This window comes from Paramormyrops kingsleyae, chromosome 3, assembly GCF_048594095.1.
Source record: "Paramormyrops kingsleyae isolate MSU_618 chromosome 3, PKINGS_0.4, whole genome shotgun sequence".
Classification (NCBI taxonomy): Eukaryota; Metazoa; Chordata; class Actinopteri; order Osteoglossiformes; family Mormyridae; genus Paramormyrops; species Paramormyrops kingsleyae.
The window spans coordinates 27,798,636-27,818,293 of record NC_132799.1 but is presented as its reverse complement, the minus strand read 5'-3'; the positions used below and the strand labels follow the sequence as shown (position 1 = coordinate 27,818,293).

At 48.3% G+C, this 19,658-nt stretch overlaps 1 protein-coding gene across 1 annotated transcript in view; it reads right to left on the bottom strand.

The window, feature by feature from the left end:
* Positions 1 to 19,658, bottom strand: part of cped1 (cadherin-like and PC-esterase domain containing 1) — a 45,383-nt gene that overhangs the window by 21,174 nt on the left and 4,551 nt on the right. The window contains exons 2-15 of the mRNA XM_023812686.2: positions 14,632 to 14,818; positions 12,709 to 12,803; positions 12,157 to 12,238; positions 11,028 to 11,112; positions 10,493 to 10,646; positions 8,515 to 8,648; positions 7,980 to 8,052; positions 7,083 to 7,244; positions 6,764 to 6,868; positions 4,200 to 4,360; positions 3,568 to 3,632; positions 2,852 to 2,881; positions 2,077 to 2,269; positions 752 to 920 (exon numbers count right to left, since the gene is read on the bottom strand). Of these exons, the coding sequence (XP_023668454.2) occupies positions 752 to 920; positions 2,077 to 2,269; positions 2,852 to 2,881; positions 3,568 to 3,632; positions 4,200 to 4,360; positions 6,764 to 6,868; positions 7,083 to 7,244; positions 7,980 to 8,052; positions 8,515 to 8,648; positions 10,493 to 10,646; positions 11,028 to 11,112; positions 12,157 to 12,238; positions 12,709 to 12,803; positions 14,632 to 14,818 (1,695 nt within the window). The remainder of the gene's footprint in view (positions 1 to 751; positions 921 to 2,076; positions 2,270 to 2,851; positions 2,882 to 3,567; positions 3,633 to 4,199; positions 4,361 to 6,763; positions 6,869 to 7,082; positions 7,245 to 7,979; positions 8,053 to 8,514; positions 8,649 to 10,492; positions 10,647 to 11,027; positions 11,113 to 12,156; positions 12,239 to 12,708; positions 12,804 to 14,631; positions 14,819 to 19,658) is intronic.

Genomic DNA, 19,658 nt, shown 5'->3' with positions numbered 1-19,658 from the left:
CACAAACGTGGTCATTGGAGATGGACACACGCAATGGGCTTCTCACTCCTCCTGGACCTAATCGGGAAGACCGCCAGGCCGTCTGGAACCTTCCGTTTCATACTCAGCACCCCAATCATCATTTTAACTGCACAACAAGAGCAGCAAAACTGCGAGTAAGACCATAAAAGCCCATTTTACGGCGGACATAACCACACTGTAAAACAAAAGGCACCGCGCTGTCGTCTGAACATCGCAGCGATGTTACGGCTTTCTGTTTACATGCAATAAAAACTTGTTTTTTTGCTAAATGCACCCACATGCTGCAATTAGAAGTGCAATAAAGATGGATATAATTGCTAATTTTAAAAGGGGGTCCCGTAATAATCATTATAGCCGCCATTGTGTCCCTCTCATCTCCGATACAAATGGCTGACTTACAACAGGAAACAAGCGAGCTGAAAGTTTACGCCAAGAATGCGATATAAATTTATAATTAGTACGGCATCAGCGCATTCGTCTTGATCTGGTAAGCTGGCACTAGAAAACCCCTCAGTCAAAAAAAGTTAAATATGTAACCAATCAAGGATCCTTCTGTATGACCTCTACAGAAGTAATTCATCAACAAAACAAAATTATAAAAGGAGACTGGCCTCCTGTCCAGAGTGAACCATGTACCCTACTTTGATTGGGATGGATGGATGGATGGATGGACGGACGGATGGACGGAACAATCTCTGCTCGGCCCGGAGTTCAGTCAGCAGGAACGTACCTGCCGAAAACCACATGTGACATACTCGTCGAACACGGGCAGACTGGGCCGACTCTCTCGGAACACGTGCAGTGTGTAGATCGTCATGACGACAGGCTCCGACTCCGACTCGTCCACCACCAGGATGCTCACTCTGCTGCTGCCCAGGCCGACGGGGTAGCTGGCCTTGCTGTGGGGAACAGGGGGGGGCTCTCAGGCCCAGTCACACTCACAAAGCCAGTCCCCCCCCCAACCCCACCCAGTCCCGAGCTCTATTCTGTTATTATTCTGTTCCTGTACACTTCATCAGCAGGTTCTTGATTGCTGAATTCAGGTGTGCATGGGGGGGGGGGGGGGGGTATATCACCCAAAAAATCATGCCTGAGTTCACCTTATAAATACACCACTGTGCATTATTACACTCAGTACTTAATGTAGAATGGTAATGTAACTCCTACTTCTCTACATTAAAGGACATTCTTATCGGTAATCTGGATGCTATTAATACTTCTTTAAAGGGAAACGTTATAAAGGAACAGAAGCTCAAATGATTAATGAACTGAGAAACGATTCAATAAGAAATAATGTGACCGTTAGAAGGTCAGAGGCTCGTAAGCTGCCAAAATTACAGACATCAGAAACAGAAACAGGACACATCCTGCGCAACAGGACACATCCTGCCCAACAGGACACATCCTGCGCAACAGGACACATCCTGCGCAACAGGACACATCCTGTCCAACAGGACACATCCTGCCCAACAGGACACATCCTGCGCAACAGGACACATCCTGTCCAACAGGACACATCCTGCGCAACAAGACACATCCTGCCCAACAGGACACATCCTGCGCAACAGGACACATCCTGTCCAACAGAACACATCCTGCCCAACAGGACACATCCTGCGCAACAGGACACATCCTGTCCAACAGGACACATCCTGCGCAACAAGACACATCCTGTCCAACAGGACACATCCTGCCCGGGATGCCATGTGCTTCATAGGAGGCTCACAGCCTTGTGCTGGCAAAGTAGCTATGGGTGGGTGGATGGATGGATGGATGGATACATATGGGAACAATAAGAATGTGTCCCGTCAGGGAGATGCAGGCCCTGACCTCAGCTTATTAATTAAAAAAACTGCGTAATATCATTTATGGAAGCTCCGGAAACAGCGTCCAGTTAACATCTCTGCACAGATCATAGATATCAAACATATATGTCAACGTGTGATGTCAGTGTGTCCGGATTCAGTGGATAGAATCATTATCTTCAAACAGTGTTTAGAACGATACGTCAGTGATATGGGGGTGCAGTAAAGGGGGGGGGGGTGTTGATATTACCTGGGCCCCCTGCGCTCGTCCAGGCGCACCCGGCAGCGGCAGCTCTCGGGCTCCGCACGGATCTTTAGTGTCACCACATCGAACGGGACCTCGGCCCAGTACTCCTTGACTTCCGGGCTGAAAGGGGGTGTCAGCACGAGGGGGGGGTCCGTGTACAGTTGCCTCAGACGGGGGTCCATGCACTTCCCGGCATCTGAGTGCAGGAGAGGGATGACTGTGTTTGTAAAATGGTTTAAACGCCTACGGGCCATAAAACCCGCGGCTGCCACCTTGGAGAACCTAACTCCTTGTGGGACACACCTCCTTCGGGGCCCGGGAGATCACCCCCCCCCCTTTACACCTCAGCAGCACGGGGGACTCTCACTGGCCCCCATAAAGGGACAGCCAGGAGCGGGGCTATGGGACCCAAAGCATCAACTTCCCACCCAACAGAGACCAATCAAATTTAACCAATCATTAGTGATTTAAAAAATTCCCCCAGCATCCACTCGTCATCAATTTTTACCATCAAAAAGCCCTTTTTCTCCAGCCATTCGTATATTGCTGTCCACCCAGCATATCCAAATGCCCCCCCCCCAGGATGGCATTCTGGTAACACTACTGTGGACAGCCCCACTGCCAGCTACATGGGCACATTGATAAAAGGGGCGACTTAAAGAGACTTTAATTAATTGTCCTTGGAAAAAGGAGACTGTGCTGTGCTGTAATGTACAGAAGACAGACATTTAACCAGTAAACACACATTTAACAGAAAGTCTTGGGTGGCAACGCTCACCATGTCTGCAGTCAGGACGGTGCAGATAATCTGGAAAGAGGACATTCATTGGAATTGGCTTTGAAATACAAACAAACCCCATTCAACACAAAGGATGCATTGTTTGCTATGTAATACGCTAAATATACTATGCTACATGAGCCATATACAATCTCTATGAAATTCCCAAGTGTGCAACTGATGGACGCTACCCTATCCCACAAGGCAACTGGAGCTACAACCAGATACGAAGATCATCACTCGCTCAGAAATTTACGCCAAGATGGAGGAGGAAGTGCCATCTTTGCATAGATTTCAGCAGAAAATAAATATATATTTGTTTTACTGATTTTAAGTGTTTTCATGGGGGTCAGGTAGTATGCAAGATGGTGACTGTGGTGTGCCTCAGTGCATGCATACTGTCTTCATCCACCTATACACTATGTACTGCATTAAAGGTTGAGTAGCAGGCTCCTGCCAACACGCAGTACCTACTGTGTGCCTATGCGATTTTGGACGCACCCAATCTGCTCTGGGTGACAGGAAATGCTGCAGAACATTGTTAAAGGACAGAGATACTTGGTGCTGATTTAGTCTGATATGGCCTTAGATGGCATCACAGAGTGTAACAGTACAGCTACTTGGTAACTAACAGTTACAAAATGCCACAGAAATTGCGATTTCCTGCTCCTCATCTAGTATCTTCAATCTTTTTCCACCAATTAAGCTCGGTTCACCTTTCTGGGGCTGGGAATTCTGGGAAGGATTGGTCAAATCCATTGGTCCCTCAGGGACACCGCTCCTGGTTGGGGGAACATGGCATTAGCGGCCTTTCTGTCTGGAACATTCCAAACAAGCAACAAGCAAACAAGCGAAAGTGATGAGTCTTCCCTCGGGGCAGCAAAGGAGAGAAAAAGAAAACAACAAAAACTTCGGCAGCAGCGTGGCAATGGCTCGTTTGTGGGTTTGCTCCCTACGCAGACGACTGTGAGAGGCACAGGCTACGCTGTGTTTTCATCAAGTTTACCTAAAGTGTCCAAACCGCAGATGTGCTCTATTATAAACTGATAAGCTGTGTCAGTCCATATGTGAGGAAACTACACCCCCCCCCCCCCCAGACTGGGAATGTCCAAATGCACCAGCACCAAAGATGCGCGGTCAGAAACCGGGGCATGTTGTCGAGGATCAAAGGACTGGAGAGGCATGGAGGACGGATGCAGTAAGGAATGCTGTCCTGGGATCAGGAGGCTGAACCGGGGCCTGGTTTATCTGGTCAAGTTGAGAGGGCGCCCCCTGCAGGGGGGTGAAGCTCTGTGCGCTTCTATGTGCGCTTCTGATAATGGCTTGAGCCTGTGAGCCCCATCCTCACCTCTTGGACTGCATCAGGATCTCTGAGGTATACAGGAGGGAGTGAGTCTGACTCAACAGCGCCACCAGGTGACTCCGCTTCTGGGGCCGCTCCTCACCGTAGAACCTTTGGTCAAGGTGGGCTTGGAGACTGGCGAGTGCTGGAGAGGCTGCAGGGTAGAGCTGCCAGCACAGCGAGAAACACAGTCAATACACAGAGAAAAACAGAGACGGCACACAAAGAAAAATACAGCATAGTCAGTGTAAAAGGAAAGTCAGAGAACAGAGAGGAAGACAGTCAGGGGACAAGAGATAACACAGTGAGCACAGAGAAAAACACAGTCAGTGCACAGACAAAAACACATTCAGCACAGAGAGAGAGTCAGAACATAGAGAGAAACACAGAACAAACACAGCCAGAGAACATAGAAATAAACACAGTCAGCGCAAGGGAAAAACAGCATACAATAATAACAGCCATTTAAAACACATACATTTAATAACACATACATTTAAAACAGACACAGTCAGAGCTAAATGAAGAATAAAGCACAGTGAGCACATTCAGTCATTTTTCCACTGTCCAAAAGCTGGAAATAGTAACATGATTCTGTACCTTCGCAGTACAGAATGACGCAATAAGACATCGCAGAATATTGCAAAATGCTTACAGAGTGTGCCCTGGGGTCTCATGTATAACAACGTGCGTAGAATTCACACTAAAACATGGCGTACGGACAAAACTAGGAATGTGCGTAAGCAAGAAAAAATCCAGATGCATAAAACACAGATCTACGCACATTCCCTTTATAAATCCCAATGAGCATGAAATTTTACGTACGTGAACGAGCCCACAGCCACTCCCCCGACCCGCCCATATTTATGTATATTTGCATATGTAAATCTGTATAAATGCCCGCTTTGTTCTATGTTTTTCTTAAACAACAATGGACAAACCACGAGGGAAAAATAAGTATTTCAGCGAGTGCGAAGTGGAGGTCATGTTAACAGAAATCGAGAAAAGAAAAGTGATATTATTTGGTGGTTTAAGTGGCATCAGCAATAAACGAAAGTTGACGGAGTGACACAGCGTGGCAGAGTCACTTAAAAGTGTTGGTTCCAAACTTCGCACGGTGGCCGAAATTAAAAAGAAGTGGCGTAAAAAAATGGACGTGAAAAAACGAGCGGCCGCTCACCGTAAGAGTCTTAACAGCACAGGCGGAGGTTGCGGAATTCCCGGTCTTACACCCTTTGAGCAACTAGTTGCTGCGATGATTGGGGACACACTTTTAGCGAGGGAGGGGGACGCCGATGTCATCGCGGGTGAGTTTTTCTCGTACCATACTTCTTTGAATTACTTGCATGTTTATGAATAACACGTAGGGCGCAGATGCGATGTTACTTTCATTTATTCTGTTTGTTTATTCTTATAGACAATAGTACAAGAGGTGCCCCCAATGCATTAATAGAGTACATTAATAGAGGGAAAGTACTTTCTATTTACATAAGCAAATTCGTTCTCTGAAGGTGACTTAATAGCAATGTGCGCTCAGTCGATAGCTTCGTCTACGTTGGGAAAACTGGACATCGCTGCAAATTGCACTTTAATATTTGCCTGTTCAACCACAGTGTAAGGAAATTTTATATATCTGGGCAAGGGCGTAACTTTGGCTGGAACATTGGGGGGGGGGGGTGGAAGTCTCCACCCATGACAGGGGAAACATGATTATTGGGGGGAGGTGGTCATGACCCCCCTGGGAATTACGCCCATGTATCTGGGTGACAAGCAGATTTTGCCGTCCCATACAACACCGGCATGGCGCGACTCAGTGTTGACTGGGAAATACCCGATCAGTCCGCAAGTTCTCGCTGAAAAGCACCTGTGGCTAAGAACCCGCGAGTGGACAGAACTTGTAAAGGAACAGGTAGCCTATAGCGCAATTCCTCATCGTCTGCTTTTGTAATGCTGGCCCCAGTTTAGCACACAGCTCCAAAAGGATTGCTCTTGGAAATCTGAATCGACTTAGAAGCCAGTCATCATCATGGGCCAGGAAATCAGTATATGATCCCTGAATACGAGCTCTATTCTGACTCTTCCATTTGCAATGTCCTCTAACAATGCAAGAGCAGCCATGGTTGGAATATTTTTTGTCTTTCCCTGCACCGTTTTATTGTCACAGATTGATTACGATTAGGTGACCGATGGCCAAATAATTTCGGTGTATTTCATGCAGACCGCGTCATGAATGCGAGGCTGACACAGTGAAACTGCAGTAGCACTCTTTTGCCAGTAGGTGCCTCCATTTTGCCAAATCGAGCAGAAACTTGCGTACGCCTTGTCTGGGGTTGCCGTGAGAATGTGCATGGCGGTACGCCAAGTTTAGTTTTTATACATCTCGACGTGAGCGTGGAAACGGGCGTGCGCAACATTTTCGTGAGTAACCACCGTTTATACATGAGGCCCCAGATGTTTAGTTTTACACTCACATACACAGCAATGGGGAACCACAGCAGCTGTCTGACTGAAAAAAACGTCCAAGACTTACAGGAATCTGCGACAGAATGTATTGTAAAAGGAGTATTTACCACGTCGAAGGGTCCTGGCGACTGGAGCTGGCTGACAAACTGGAGGAGAACAAGCTTCTCCTTGTAAGGCAGACAATTGCTGTATGTCCCTTCACAGCCACCATACTGTCAAGACAAGATGACACATAATCCATCATTCCACCTGACAACCTTATGTCCACAATCTGTCCATCACAGTGGTGAAGCGCCACGCTGGGATATGGAAAGAACACAAAGGAGAAGCCTGCTTCACTCAGGTCACCACAGCGCATCTATGAATCCTCAGCCTTCTGCTGCAGACAAGCTGTAAACATGAACGCATTTCACAAAGGAGCAGAACCTTTTCTCTGATTATGGCCGCTATGCACTCTGGGAAAGATGTCAGGCTCCTGTTACGTGTCGGCAGCAGGAAGTTGAGTGTGTCCTCGAGGATGAACTCCTTGAGTATCTGACCATCAAAACCAGGGTCCTTCAGATCGTCAAAGTGCAGCTCTGCTTGCACCTGGAAGATGAAACCACAGACTCTGAGACCCAGTAAGATGACTTACTAAGGATAAAATTCAATTGCATACTGCCCCCTTCTGGTGAAACAATATTACACACCAGGTAGTTTTAAGGGGATCATTCAGTTTATTACAGAAAAACAGGAAAAGCAAGCACAAAACCAAGTCAAATTCTTTGGGGCATTTCAGCTTTCATTTTACTTTGCATGTCCTAGTACAAAAGATGTTTAAAGTTATAATTATTATATTAAAGTTCTAATTAAAAATCTTCCCTTGAGAATCTTGAAAAAATTGTAACATAGCAGAAAGCTTCTGTTTATATAGAAAAGCCATGAAGAAGCACTGAGGAGCACTGAGCGAAAATACAGAAACAGGAAGCTGAGGAGAGGCAGATGGGCCTATAAATCATATGGTTCCTTCCTGTTTGTGTTACATAACCTGATGGTTCAAGTTTTACCACTCAGCTCCTGCAGCTGTGAAATGGTCAAATGAACAGGTTTGTTTGGGGATGTGTGTCTAAACGTGAGCATGTGTGTAGTATGTGTATGTATACATGTCTGGGGGTGTGTGGGGGATGGACTTTGGGGGGAGGGGGGGTGTTTGACACTCTGTCTCCTACAAGCCAGAGGTTATATTATAGCTAAGGATCCAAGGAGCCACTGCTGGTGCTGGTGAAGGGTAAAGACCCCCCGAAACCGCCCGAGGAGAACCAAGGAGTCCCACCCGAGTCTCACCTTGACGATTTCGGGCCGAACGGAACCACCGTATTGCAGTGTAAAGGTCAGCAGCTGATAGCAGAGCTCACACCTGAGTGGGAAACACCGGAAAACAGCAAGAAGCTGGGAGCGAATCAAAAGCGCAGCAGCATCAGCTAACCCTAACCCTGCATCACACCTCCAGGGTTGCGGGTTCGAATCCTGAGTCTCTCTGTGAATGAGTCGGCATGTCCTTCATGTGTCACCTGGCATTCCCTCCCCCCCGTTTTCCCATACCAGTTAGAAGACAGAAGGTCAGATATTCACAAAATTCTAAACAAAGCAGTATAGTTAATGTTTTTAGCATTAAAAAATGTTTATTTTTTATGAACACCCCCACTTATTTCCAGATGAAGTCTCTCTTCTACAATGACAGGTGACCATGTGGCACCTGCCCAGGGTTCTGGGATCTGTCTCTAGGGTACAATGAGCTGCCAGACACCACCGGAGTCAAGGTGTGCTCCGGCCTGGTAGAGCCATGGGGGGTCAAAGGTCACCGAGGGCTGTGGCTGACCTGGCCTGGGCTGGACGTTGGTCCTCACTGCTCATGGCCGCAGACAGCAGCACTGCAGCTATGGCCTCCTTCATGCTGTCCAGAGGCTGGAGGTACGAGTCAGAGCCCAGCTGTTCCAGGAAGAACGTGTGGAGCTGAGAAGCAGGAGATGGAAGGAGAGAGTCTGTAAGGTATCAGGTTTTACAGGCTGTCAAGCAGTCTCACATTGTACATAACGCAGGGTGTATTTTTCAGGGTATTCCAGAGTACAATACAGGCAAATGCACTTACTGTGAGTCTCCAAGGCAACAGAGGCAAAGTGTTCCTTACTGGGAACAAAAAAAACTGAATACTATGAATATTTTAGTTTTATTAATGCTTTGCTTTACGAATTGAATTATTCGACCACAAAGCCGACGCTGTGCCGTCGCAAGCACTTCTGGAAAACACTTTTTCTAAATGGCGAAAAGTGTCCTTGGTTGTCATCATTAATAATACATAATTTTCATGATCTTTTTAAGAGGCTAATTAAAATTTCAACAGTTAAAATGTATTGTTCCACCCATCTTTCAAGATCTTATCCTAGTCAGGCTTGAGGGTGGGAGCTGGAGCAAGTTAGATTACAGTTAGGAAAACTGGAGCAAACAGCAACATGCTACAAAACAGCAACAAAATGCTATCCACTGTACCACCCTGTTGTGTTATTTGCCTGTCATTTTAAAACACACCACAAGGTGACACTGTACAGCATGATTACATTTCTCGGGGGCTTTAGACTATAGAAACCATCTCCAGTCTAAATAACTCTTCACTGAACTTTTACTCAGCAGATTAAAAGTACAATAACAAATGACAAGGCTAAATTGAAACTGTAATTTTTGCAAATGCCTGCATTAATTAATTCATATTTTAGAAGAATGATGCTGATTTTGTTTCGGGGAGGATATTTAATATTTCATTCAGTCTCTCCACAACCCTACACTACATACGCAAGTCTCTAAAAATTAATTTCATTAATATTGCTCTGTCTCCACCCTGTGGCAGGATTGTGATACAGTGTTTACAGCTTCTGCTTTAGCCTGGTTTGCGTGTCAATTCTGCATTCTTGCCACCAGGGAGCGGATTCTAACATAAACACTGTTTGCGTTGGCCGAAAGAGATGATTTCTTTGTGCCAACATCCCTAATTCGCAGCATTGTTGCTCCGGGTCAAGTTAAGGTCAGTTTGTCTCCGAAACAGAGAGACATTATGGGACTTTTCTGTACCCACCCGAGGCGACTGGCTGTCACTCTGGTCACGTGATCTGTAACGGCCAGCAGCTCGGCGCTTGCCTCGTCTTTTAATTACCTTCCCGCTCTCCAACTTTTCCACTTCAAACTTAAAGGGCCGTACGTTTGCGGAGCCTGTTCGCCGCTCTGGCGCCCGAGACCGGCCGCTTCTCCTGTGATTACTGTCGCATGGTCTAAGGGGAAGTCGACCGCAGAAACGCGGGTTCTGACATCTGAAAACGGCTCATACCGGAGTTTAAGCAAATGAAACTTAAATCCATAAAACCAAAGGCGGTCTGGCGTATGTCCCACAGCCTTTCAGCTCGGTCTGCTAACAGTATCCAGCAAAGCTGCTTGGCCCCTTTTTGGGATGCGGAAGAACATTCTACTTCACCATCGGAAGGTGAGGATTTTAAGCAGGGTCAGTCGGTACCAGCGATTGAGGGTTAAGGGTCTTGCTCAAGGGCCCAACGGAGAAATCATTCTGGAATTCAATCCAGTAACCTTCCGAACACAGGCACAGCGTCCAAACTCACTGAACCACACGCCACTCCACTGGAAATGGAAATCTATGATGATGCGGCAATGTATCATCATAGTACAAACAAAAAGTGCATAAACAGGATTCCATCCGATCATGTTCTGGAACTCTCTACCGCTCTCCGGGAGGCCCCCGGCTCCGGTGCTGAGCGCAGTGCCTCTCCTGCTGTTTGCCTGACGAGGCTGCTTACCTGGGCTGCCTGGCTGTAGGCCGAGAGGCTGGGCCTGACCAGGCCGGTGGTGTGCAGGAAGGCTGCCAGGGGGGAGGCCGAGGTGACGAGCACGTAGACTGACACTGTGGCGAAGAGCGCCTGACTCGCCGGAGGGGTGGGGCCTGACGGGGGCCTGTGGAGGAGAGGATTGGACTCAGTGGGTCAGGTGACGAGCTGGGAGCCAGTCACACGGGAGAATTCCGTGCTACTGGGTCTACAAGCCAATCAGCACACGACGAAGTGTGGCATCAGATCTCTCATAATTCTCACTTTCACTGTAAGGCTTAATCTGTGACATCAACAGGCATACAGAAAATTATGGGATACTTTGTACTTTAAAGCATTAAATCAAACTGGGTAATAATTATCAACAATATCAAATATCTTGATGTATTAAATAAATAGAAACCCATTCACAAAGCGCTTGATTGATTTCCACTGTGAACTAAAAAACATTTCTCGTTAGTATGTATGTCACATGTTAGCGTTTATGCTAAGTTTCTTTCAGACTGACCAGCCCTCTGTAGCTGCAGGGTCAGTGTCTCCCAGGGGGGCGTTCAAGGGTCCACAGGCAGAGGGAATTATGGGAATCGACAGCCCTGAAATGGTACATGACACAGCAGAAATAGACAGGAATTTCGCCCTGATAGAACGAGATGCCAGACGGACTCTCACATCTGCAGGATTATGGGTAAAACCATTTTTATCCGATGTCACCATGCAAAAGCTGCACAAGGACCCATATCACAGCCCAACACCCTGTGTCACACTGGAATTAGGAAGCCAAGCCCAGTGATGGAGTGGTCCTTCACCCTGGGTGTAATGGAAACATCATTCTCCTAAAGTACCCAGGTGACCTGTACACCTCTGAGCTTCAGCACTAGTGAAGTCTATAAAAAATCAACACGCAGCTATTTTAATCAGAAACATCTTTCACTTTTATGAACTTCCCCATGACTGACACTAATGCGAGAACCTGTAATTAATCCACTACATCTCAAAGTAACCCACACGACGAAAATAACACCAGAAATTGCCGGCTGCACCGGGATACCAAGTGATCCCTGCTCCGCCGATTATGCCAGACCCCCCCCCTCACAAAGGCTACACTGTAAACCTCCGTCAGACTCACTGACTCGGGACAAAGGGCACGATTTAGCGAGGACACATCACTTAAATGACGATCTCTGTGAACTGCACCCCAAGCAGCAGTATAAACATCGGAAAGGGAGGCCGGCCAAAGTGCAGGCAGTCCGTCATCCAATTATGAGAGCTATTTTAGGCCCAATAACAATGTTTTAGAATAAGGCATAATCGAATAATGTACAAAGAAACAGTGTGTTCATTCGTATGAAGAGTATTTAAGTAACATGAAACTGAGTGTACTTATTCAAAATATAAAATACTTTTTAAAATACATTTCATCGTGCCTTACACTATTGTTCATTTAGTCAGACATTTCCGTTTATTATTTAAGGTACAGGTAATCCTATATTAATGATCGTCTGCCCTTTAGAGTTGCACAGAGGAAGCCTCATGACCGTCGTCGGTATTAACTTAAAAAAATGAGCGTTTGAGAGCCTCGCGGCGGGGATCCGCAAGCGCTCTGCGGGGGTGCAAACGAGGAGGAGGGAGATGGGTACCTGACAGCAGATTGTGGGCCTGGAAGCGGCAGATGCCGCCCACGCTCGAGAAAGCCTGAGTGAGGGTGGGGATCATGTTCACCTGCGGGAAAAAGTGCCGGGATTAGCGGCGGGTTTGCGGGCCGAAACGCGCCGGCGCCCGAAAACAGCAGCGCACTTTAGCGCAAATGGGAAGTTCAGAGAGATCAACCGCGGAAAAGAAACAAAATCGGCGCCGTGCTGGTAAATTTTACCGCTCGTTTCTAAACACGTTTGATACTTTTCGGGTATCGCTTTTGTCGGATTTGCCCCGCGTGAGCTGGGCGTATGCATTTGGTGGGACGGGAATGTTTTCTCTCTAATCAAAGTGGATACATCTGTAGCCCAGCTTCTAAAAATATGTGTTTTTTTTTCCCTGAAGAATGCAGCTGATCTAATTTCAACGGCGCGCCAGAAAGCAGCCAGACAGATCCCAAGCGTTTAGGGAAACAAGCGCTGCACAATGTCCCCTGTCCCCAGAGCCAAATAATAATTGACATTAATATGGGCCTAGTCCTGAATGCAGGCACTCACCCGCTGATGAGCCTGAAGACGATAAGAATTCATCTTTTTCAAGCAGCTCTTCTCGGATCCTTGAAGACAAATCAGGATGGTCCAGGAATCGCTACCTGAGAGAGGGACAGCGGGAGAGATGGGGTCCAAGATGTAAATTATACAAACCTACTGGCAGGGTTTAGTCTTAAGACAAAACGCTGGGATAGGATTACATTTTTAAATGTTTATTATAGATTTTAAACAAAAGTCACAGACATCAAAAGTAAAAAAAATATTACTGTAATGAGTAAGAGCAAATAATTTAACTGTCGCATTAGTCACATTAAAGACTTTTTGAAGTAAAATTAACTTTTGATTGGAAGCAGGAACAGGGAAAAAACTTATTGTTTCACAAAGACTCTCCACAAACAAGAGAAACTGAAAACCTAATTTAACAAGAAATTAAAAAAAAATGCTTTTTAATGAAGAGGTCGGGGATGAAAGTGCAGGGAGTTTCTCGCTGGCCTCCATGCTGAGCCACAGAGGAGAAAACATCTGCTTGTAATTGTTCCAGAGACACCCAGGGAAGGAGAACAGTGATTGTGGGCCTGCAAGGTCTGGTAATGCACTGCACGCGGCCCCCTCCTTAGGCGGGCCGGTCGGAAACACGGGTCCAGAGCCCCGGCTTTTCTGATTCCTGCTGCGGAATCAGAGCTGCCCACCGTGCCGAGCCGACGTCGCTGTTGAGGCCGGGAACTTTTGCTCGTTTATGAATATGAGCATTTCAGACCTGGCTAAACAAAGAGCCACAGTGCTATAAAAGGCTTTTTTATGGGGGGGGGGGGGGGGGGCAGGTCACGTGAAGGTCATAAACACGTGACCAGTGTGCTCAACAGGTGATTGCTGGGGGTCTTTTGAAGTCGGGGGTGACCCTCCATCTCGAGTGTGGGGTGGGGGGCAGGGGGGGGGTGACCACACAGCTGCAGCGACAGCACTGGGAGTGAGATGGTTCAGAAGATCAAGAAACTAAAAGTATGTTTTATTTATTTTTTTTAACTATAACTGGCAACCCAACCTTGTGTTTTTAATCCTGACTGACTGAACAGCTCTGCAGGACGGGGAATAAACAAACATGCTTAATGTGCTTCCTCCTCTTCTTTTAGACTCCTAGACCTTGTTGCTCTATCACTGGCCTGGCGGAATCGTTAAGGGTGCGCCTGTTCGCCTGGTGACCCTGCCCAAGACCCCCTGACCCCTGTTTCCATGTGGATGCCGGGATGCACTGGCAGCTGTGAGTCCTGAGCTTTCACGCTACTCACGGAAAAGTTCAAATATGCTGGTGTGGCCACCTGCTCCAGGCACCAAATGAGACATGGAGTGACATGGAAAATGGCAGTAATGCGGGGTGGCGTTAGTGCACTGCGGCCTCAGTGCTCACACGGCGCAGTAATGCGGGGTGGCGTTAGTGCACTGCGGCCTCAGTGCTCACACGGCGCAGTGATGCGGGGTGGCGTTAGTGCACTGCGGCCTCAGTGCTTACACGGCGCAGTGATGCGGGACAGCGTTAGTGCACTGCGGCCTCAGTGCTTACACGGCGCAGTGATGCGGGACGGCGTTAGTGCACTGCGGCCTCAGTGCTCACACGGCGCAGTAATGCGGGGCGGCGTTAGTGCACTGCGGCCTCAGTGCTTACACGGCGCAGTGATGCGGGACAGCGTTAGTGCACTGCAGCCTCAGTGCTCACTAGCCGCAGAAAGCTGATTGGTCCCTGAAATGCCCACCCCCATCACTCACCGATTCAAAACATATCATTGGCTAAAGATTAAATTGGCCCCTCTGTATGAATTATAACTTTTCTTTTATGCCCCCCCCCCACCTTTAAAAGTCCCAGTATCTCCCCTCCTGTGAGCAATGGAAAATGGATGGATGGTTGGATGGATAGATGGATGGATGTGGGGTTACCTGGCCGGCCATCGTCCTGGCGGAGTGTGGCACTGGTCTCTGCATAGTGGGCCATGCTGACCATGTACCCGAGCCGCTGCAGGACTCGTTGGTAGAGCTGGACCTCGGTGTCGGAGGCTCGATGCTGACCCATCAGCAGCACCACCCTGCTGGCCCATTCGGGCTGGTTCTGCTGGGCCACATCCTCCTGCAAGAGCACAATGCTGTAATGTGACTTTGGCATTATGACAAACGTACTGACATTCCCACCCGCTGCCTACATGCTGCCTAATGGAGGACGGCCATGAGGGACCAATCGTCCATCTCAATTCAAAGCCCGTCGCGTCTCTGAATGAGACTTCTTAATCGAGGTACTGCCATAATTTAACAGCTTTGGACGTGACCCTCCCGTCCTGACCCCTGGCAGCCATTTTATCTCCCCGCCCCCCTCCCCCACAGTTAAACTTTAAAACAAAAAATCGTACCTCAAATGGTCATAAATTGAGCGCATTACCAGAGAGACATAAACACTGGCAGTTTACGCTTCATGGGCCCCACCGCGGCTGGCCGACACGATAATCGGCAAATCCCCGCAAACGGGGACCCGGCGGGCTGAAACCCTAATGATGATTAACCCTGACAGAGCTTCAAAAGGAGCCCTGTCCGACCGCAACTTGGAGCCGGGCAGGAAGGGGGTCATTAAATCAGGTCTCACGCAGCCTCAGAAGGAGTTTCTCTAGGGGATCCGTCACGCCGAGTCTGTGCGGAAACGGCAGGCCGCGGCAGTGCTAATCCGGTTAGCGCTACGCAGAGGCCCCGGACGCTGGGTCACGAAACCTGGCTCCCTCTCACTTCCCGTGCTCCCCTACCAAAAACAAACAGCTCTAGCCCCCTCCCTAAAATATCCCTAGATAAACACAGCTTCTCCCCCTGACATATCATATCTCTGTACCGGACAGGCAAACCCTGTACTGCTCTCTAACACTGCAGTACTGTGGCACTGAAATGCCCCAATATTAGGAACATCCACAGGCCATTTTGAAACTCAGATGCAGGATCTACCCTTGAACGCTGCCATAGGTAGGAGTCACACAGCCCTGTGTAATAAAGCTGAACGGTGCCCATGCTCTGGTTTCCTCTTTGACTTGGTATTGCAAAACGCAAGCACATGCATATGCAGTAATGAGCTGATTCCCAGCCTCCCAACCGAAATGGGGGGGGGGGAGAGAGAGAGAGAGGTGGTGCCAGAATGAATCCTGGGAATCGTTTTTGCTGGAAGAGAAGCTAATAAAATAGCCGCTACCCAAACAAGCTGCTGTCTATGCCACTGTAAAAAGCTCCATGCTCAAATTCACCCCCCCCCCCCCCACATGCATGGTTTCTTCAACTGGGCAGTGCCAGTAAGTATTTCCATCTGGGAGCCGCAATTCCAGAACAGTCCAGTTCTTCCTGGCACTGTTTTCACTCGCAAACATGTCATTCTTTTGTACGTCTAATTTTCCCTTGGAAAATTCTAGATTACGCATTACACCGCTAAGGAAGGATTCCGGCGTTCACTCCAGTGTTCTGCTTAAAGCAAATCAGATGTGATCAAGTGGAGTCAAAAGACAGACTGAAGAAAACAACAGCTACTGAACATAGCATGTCATTGGATGAGACTGGTATAAAAAGATAATACATTTAGTAGCTAAATCACTTTAGAAAATATAGTGTGTAACTAGGGTCACTGTTATCACATCTGCTCCATATTACTATTTAATCCCAGTGGACGCTTCCATTTCAGACTGACGCCAGAACACGACGTCCTCCTCTCGGGGTGCATCGGGTGTGATGTGGGGGGGGCACACCTTGTCCGGACAGGGTGGAAAATTTAAGACTTCCTGTCCTGGCTGGAGCTACGGAGCAATGAAAACATGGATGGGGGGGGGGGGGGGCAGTGGCACAGGAGGAGGGGACTGATGGGCACGTGGCCTGGGGCAGCAGTCGCTGTGACAACAATCAAGTTAGCAGCTTACATAGTTGGAACCATGCAAATGCCCCCCCCGTAAGGGCAGAGCCATGGAGGCGGGGGGTTGCATTCATCCTTCAGGGAGGGGTGGGCTTTTGTAGCTTAAAGGGAACACTGAGGAATATACTCATCATAGAATCACGCACACTGTAATGGCTTCCAGCTATTTTTAAATTCACTTTCATAAAATCACTGAGTTACTACTATTGTTATATTCTAAGCAGGAACAGACACACAATGTGTGCAGGAGAAACAGTGAAGACAGTGAAGACAGTGAAGACAGTGAAGTCTCATGACCCGTCATCTTTTGATGGTGGACATCTGGTGTGCACTGAACACCACATTGACTTTGTTATAAATAAGACTACTATCTTTAACCCCCCCCACCCCCCAGCACCAGAAGTGTTCTTGTCTGCGGCCTTCCCTGGATAGGCAGATGTCTCCGGAATAGAGTGGAATCCTACTCCCTACCAGCCCACCCACCACCCCCGCAGGCAGACCACCAGGAAGGTCCTGGAAAACAGCGTTTCGGTGTAGCTTATAAAAGTGTCTGAGCGATGGCCCCAGGCATGCGGCGACTTCTGACCATGTGAGGGGGGGGGGGTCTCAGCATTAGCCCGTAGGAGCGGTTCAGTCTGCCGGCGCCACTGTCCACGCTGACGGGACTCAGAGCCACGACTCAGCAGCCCAGACGAGCAGCACGGGTGCGGCAGGGACGTCACCGATCGATAAAACGTTTCCGGAATGTTCCGGAAACGTTTCCAATTGCTTAACAGCCCTCACTGAAACCCTGTAATGCTTTCAATGTCTCTCTGCTCCTTAACACATTCACATAAATATAAGAAAAAGTGTCAAGTATCAAGGATCTATTTTTGCCCAGACATGTGACTCAAATAGACTATTTCAAATGCTTAACTGATGTAAAAAAAAATGAGACCACCATTTTATAATTGGTGGACCCTCTTCTGTTCTACATGATTATATTTAATGACTGAGATGGGCCACCATGCTGGTCTCACTGGGTTGGGGGTTAGGATCCTGGCTCCGCTCTGTGTGTGTGGAGTTTCGGGGAGAACAGCAGGTTCCTCTGGGTGCTCCAGTTTCCTCCAGCAGTCCAAAGACATGCAGCTAAGCTAAATAGTGATTTGATATTGCCCACAGTGTGTGAGTGTGTGTGCCCTGCGATGGACGGGCATCCCGCCCAGGTCGTACCCCAGCCTTGTGCCCTGCGCTGCCTAGGATAGACTCCAGACCCGCTGTGACTCTGATCGGAATACATGGGCAAGAAGATGGTTGGCAGGAAGAAACACAGAGGTGGGACTTGCCACGGATGCTTCTGGATACAGAGGACATCCTCCACCTTTTCACATCCCGGGCTTCATCTCGCACATGTAGTCACTCGAAGCAGCGAACGTGGGAGAATGTGGCGAAAGAGAGGCCGATTGTTCCGGAATGACTTGGAGAGAATCTCGGCTCCAGGGTTTTGTGGCCATTCACAACGGGGCTGAAAAGGCCCCCAGGCCCCGAATGCCCGTTCATGCAGAGCTGTGTCTTTGCTTGGTAACTGGTGAAAGACTTGGCACCGCGTCTTCTCCATCTCAGATGGGATGGGGTGCAAGCAAAACAAACAAAAAACACCCAGACGCAGGACAAACATAGGGGCTGTCATACTAGCTGGACTCGTATCAGCATCAAACCGGTAGGAAGTGCTAAAATTACTTAGCGTGAAAAATCTGAATCCATCTTCAAACAACTGCATATTTTCATAGCCTATAGACCTACACCCTCATAATTAAATCATTTTCCAGGCACTAAATGGCTGCTTTGTTGATTAGGACAAGGCAACTTCATAAAACTAAACAGGGTTAGGGCTACTTTGAGCAGGAATGAATTTTTCGTGTCTGTCGGGTCACGTGACTGTCCGTCGCTGGATGCTGTTTTGGCTGTGCCTGTATTTAGGCTTTAAATTGGCGCGGTGATAGAAAGAGGTCAGCGTGAAGCAGGCTTCCTGCATGAAGAAGCTGACCTCCGTGTGGCTGTGATGAAAGCGGCACTCGGGGCACGCTTGTGAGAGATGGCGACAATGGTTATGTCTTCTGGAAGAGATATCCTGCTTCATACACATATTCTGGTACATTTAAGTGGTTAGAACAAAAATACAAACGTCTGGAGGATGACATTTGGAAGCAAGCTAATGAATTGCCAAGAAAATGAACAAAAAATGGTAAAGAAGGGAAACAAAATTTCAAATGAAAGTTGTTTATGTAAAAAACAATGTAGTGATATTGTCTTAAGCCAGCTGTGGTTTTGAACAGCTCCATGGGAATGTTCTGAGATCTACCGGTAATTTATATCTGTTCCATGATGAAAGAGATAATGCTCGCCAAGTTTCCACAAACGTTCTAACTGGCCGCTCCTTGGAAATGGGCGGGGCCACAAAACAAAGGCTCCTTGGATGACACACAGGCGACACGTGGCCAGGGTGTAGTAATGATTTTGCGGGGGACACTCCTACCCACAAACAAAGGAATGCTCCGTGACAGGGGGCCAAAATGGCCAGAACAGCAATGCCGCCCGTGCGCTGGGGCGCAGTGGGGGCATGCGTGCCCTGGTGGATTCGGGGGGGGGGGGTGCTTTACAGCTATGCAATCATAAAATGAGGGAGCCCAAGGTGACATTTTGCCCAGGCTCCCAAATTTTCAAGCTTTGCCCCCCCCCCCCCTCAGTGACTGCCCCCGCCCTCAGTGAGTGCCGCCCCCATGGAGTGCTGGAACAACATGCCACATGCAGCTCTCAGCGCTCGCTGAATCGTCCCAGAATGTAACCAAACACAAAGTGTGGGACGAGTCCTTGGGCTCCCAAAGCATGAAAGCCCAGTGTCCCCCCCGCCCCACTTCAAGTGCTGGTCCTGGCCTGACAGGCATGTGGGTCTACAGCCAAATGCACAGGGACACAGACACTCTGCTCCTAAAACACACATCTCATCTAGCCGGGGAGTAACACAAGATTGATGGAGCTACTGGGTAATATATACAGGATA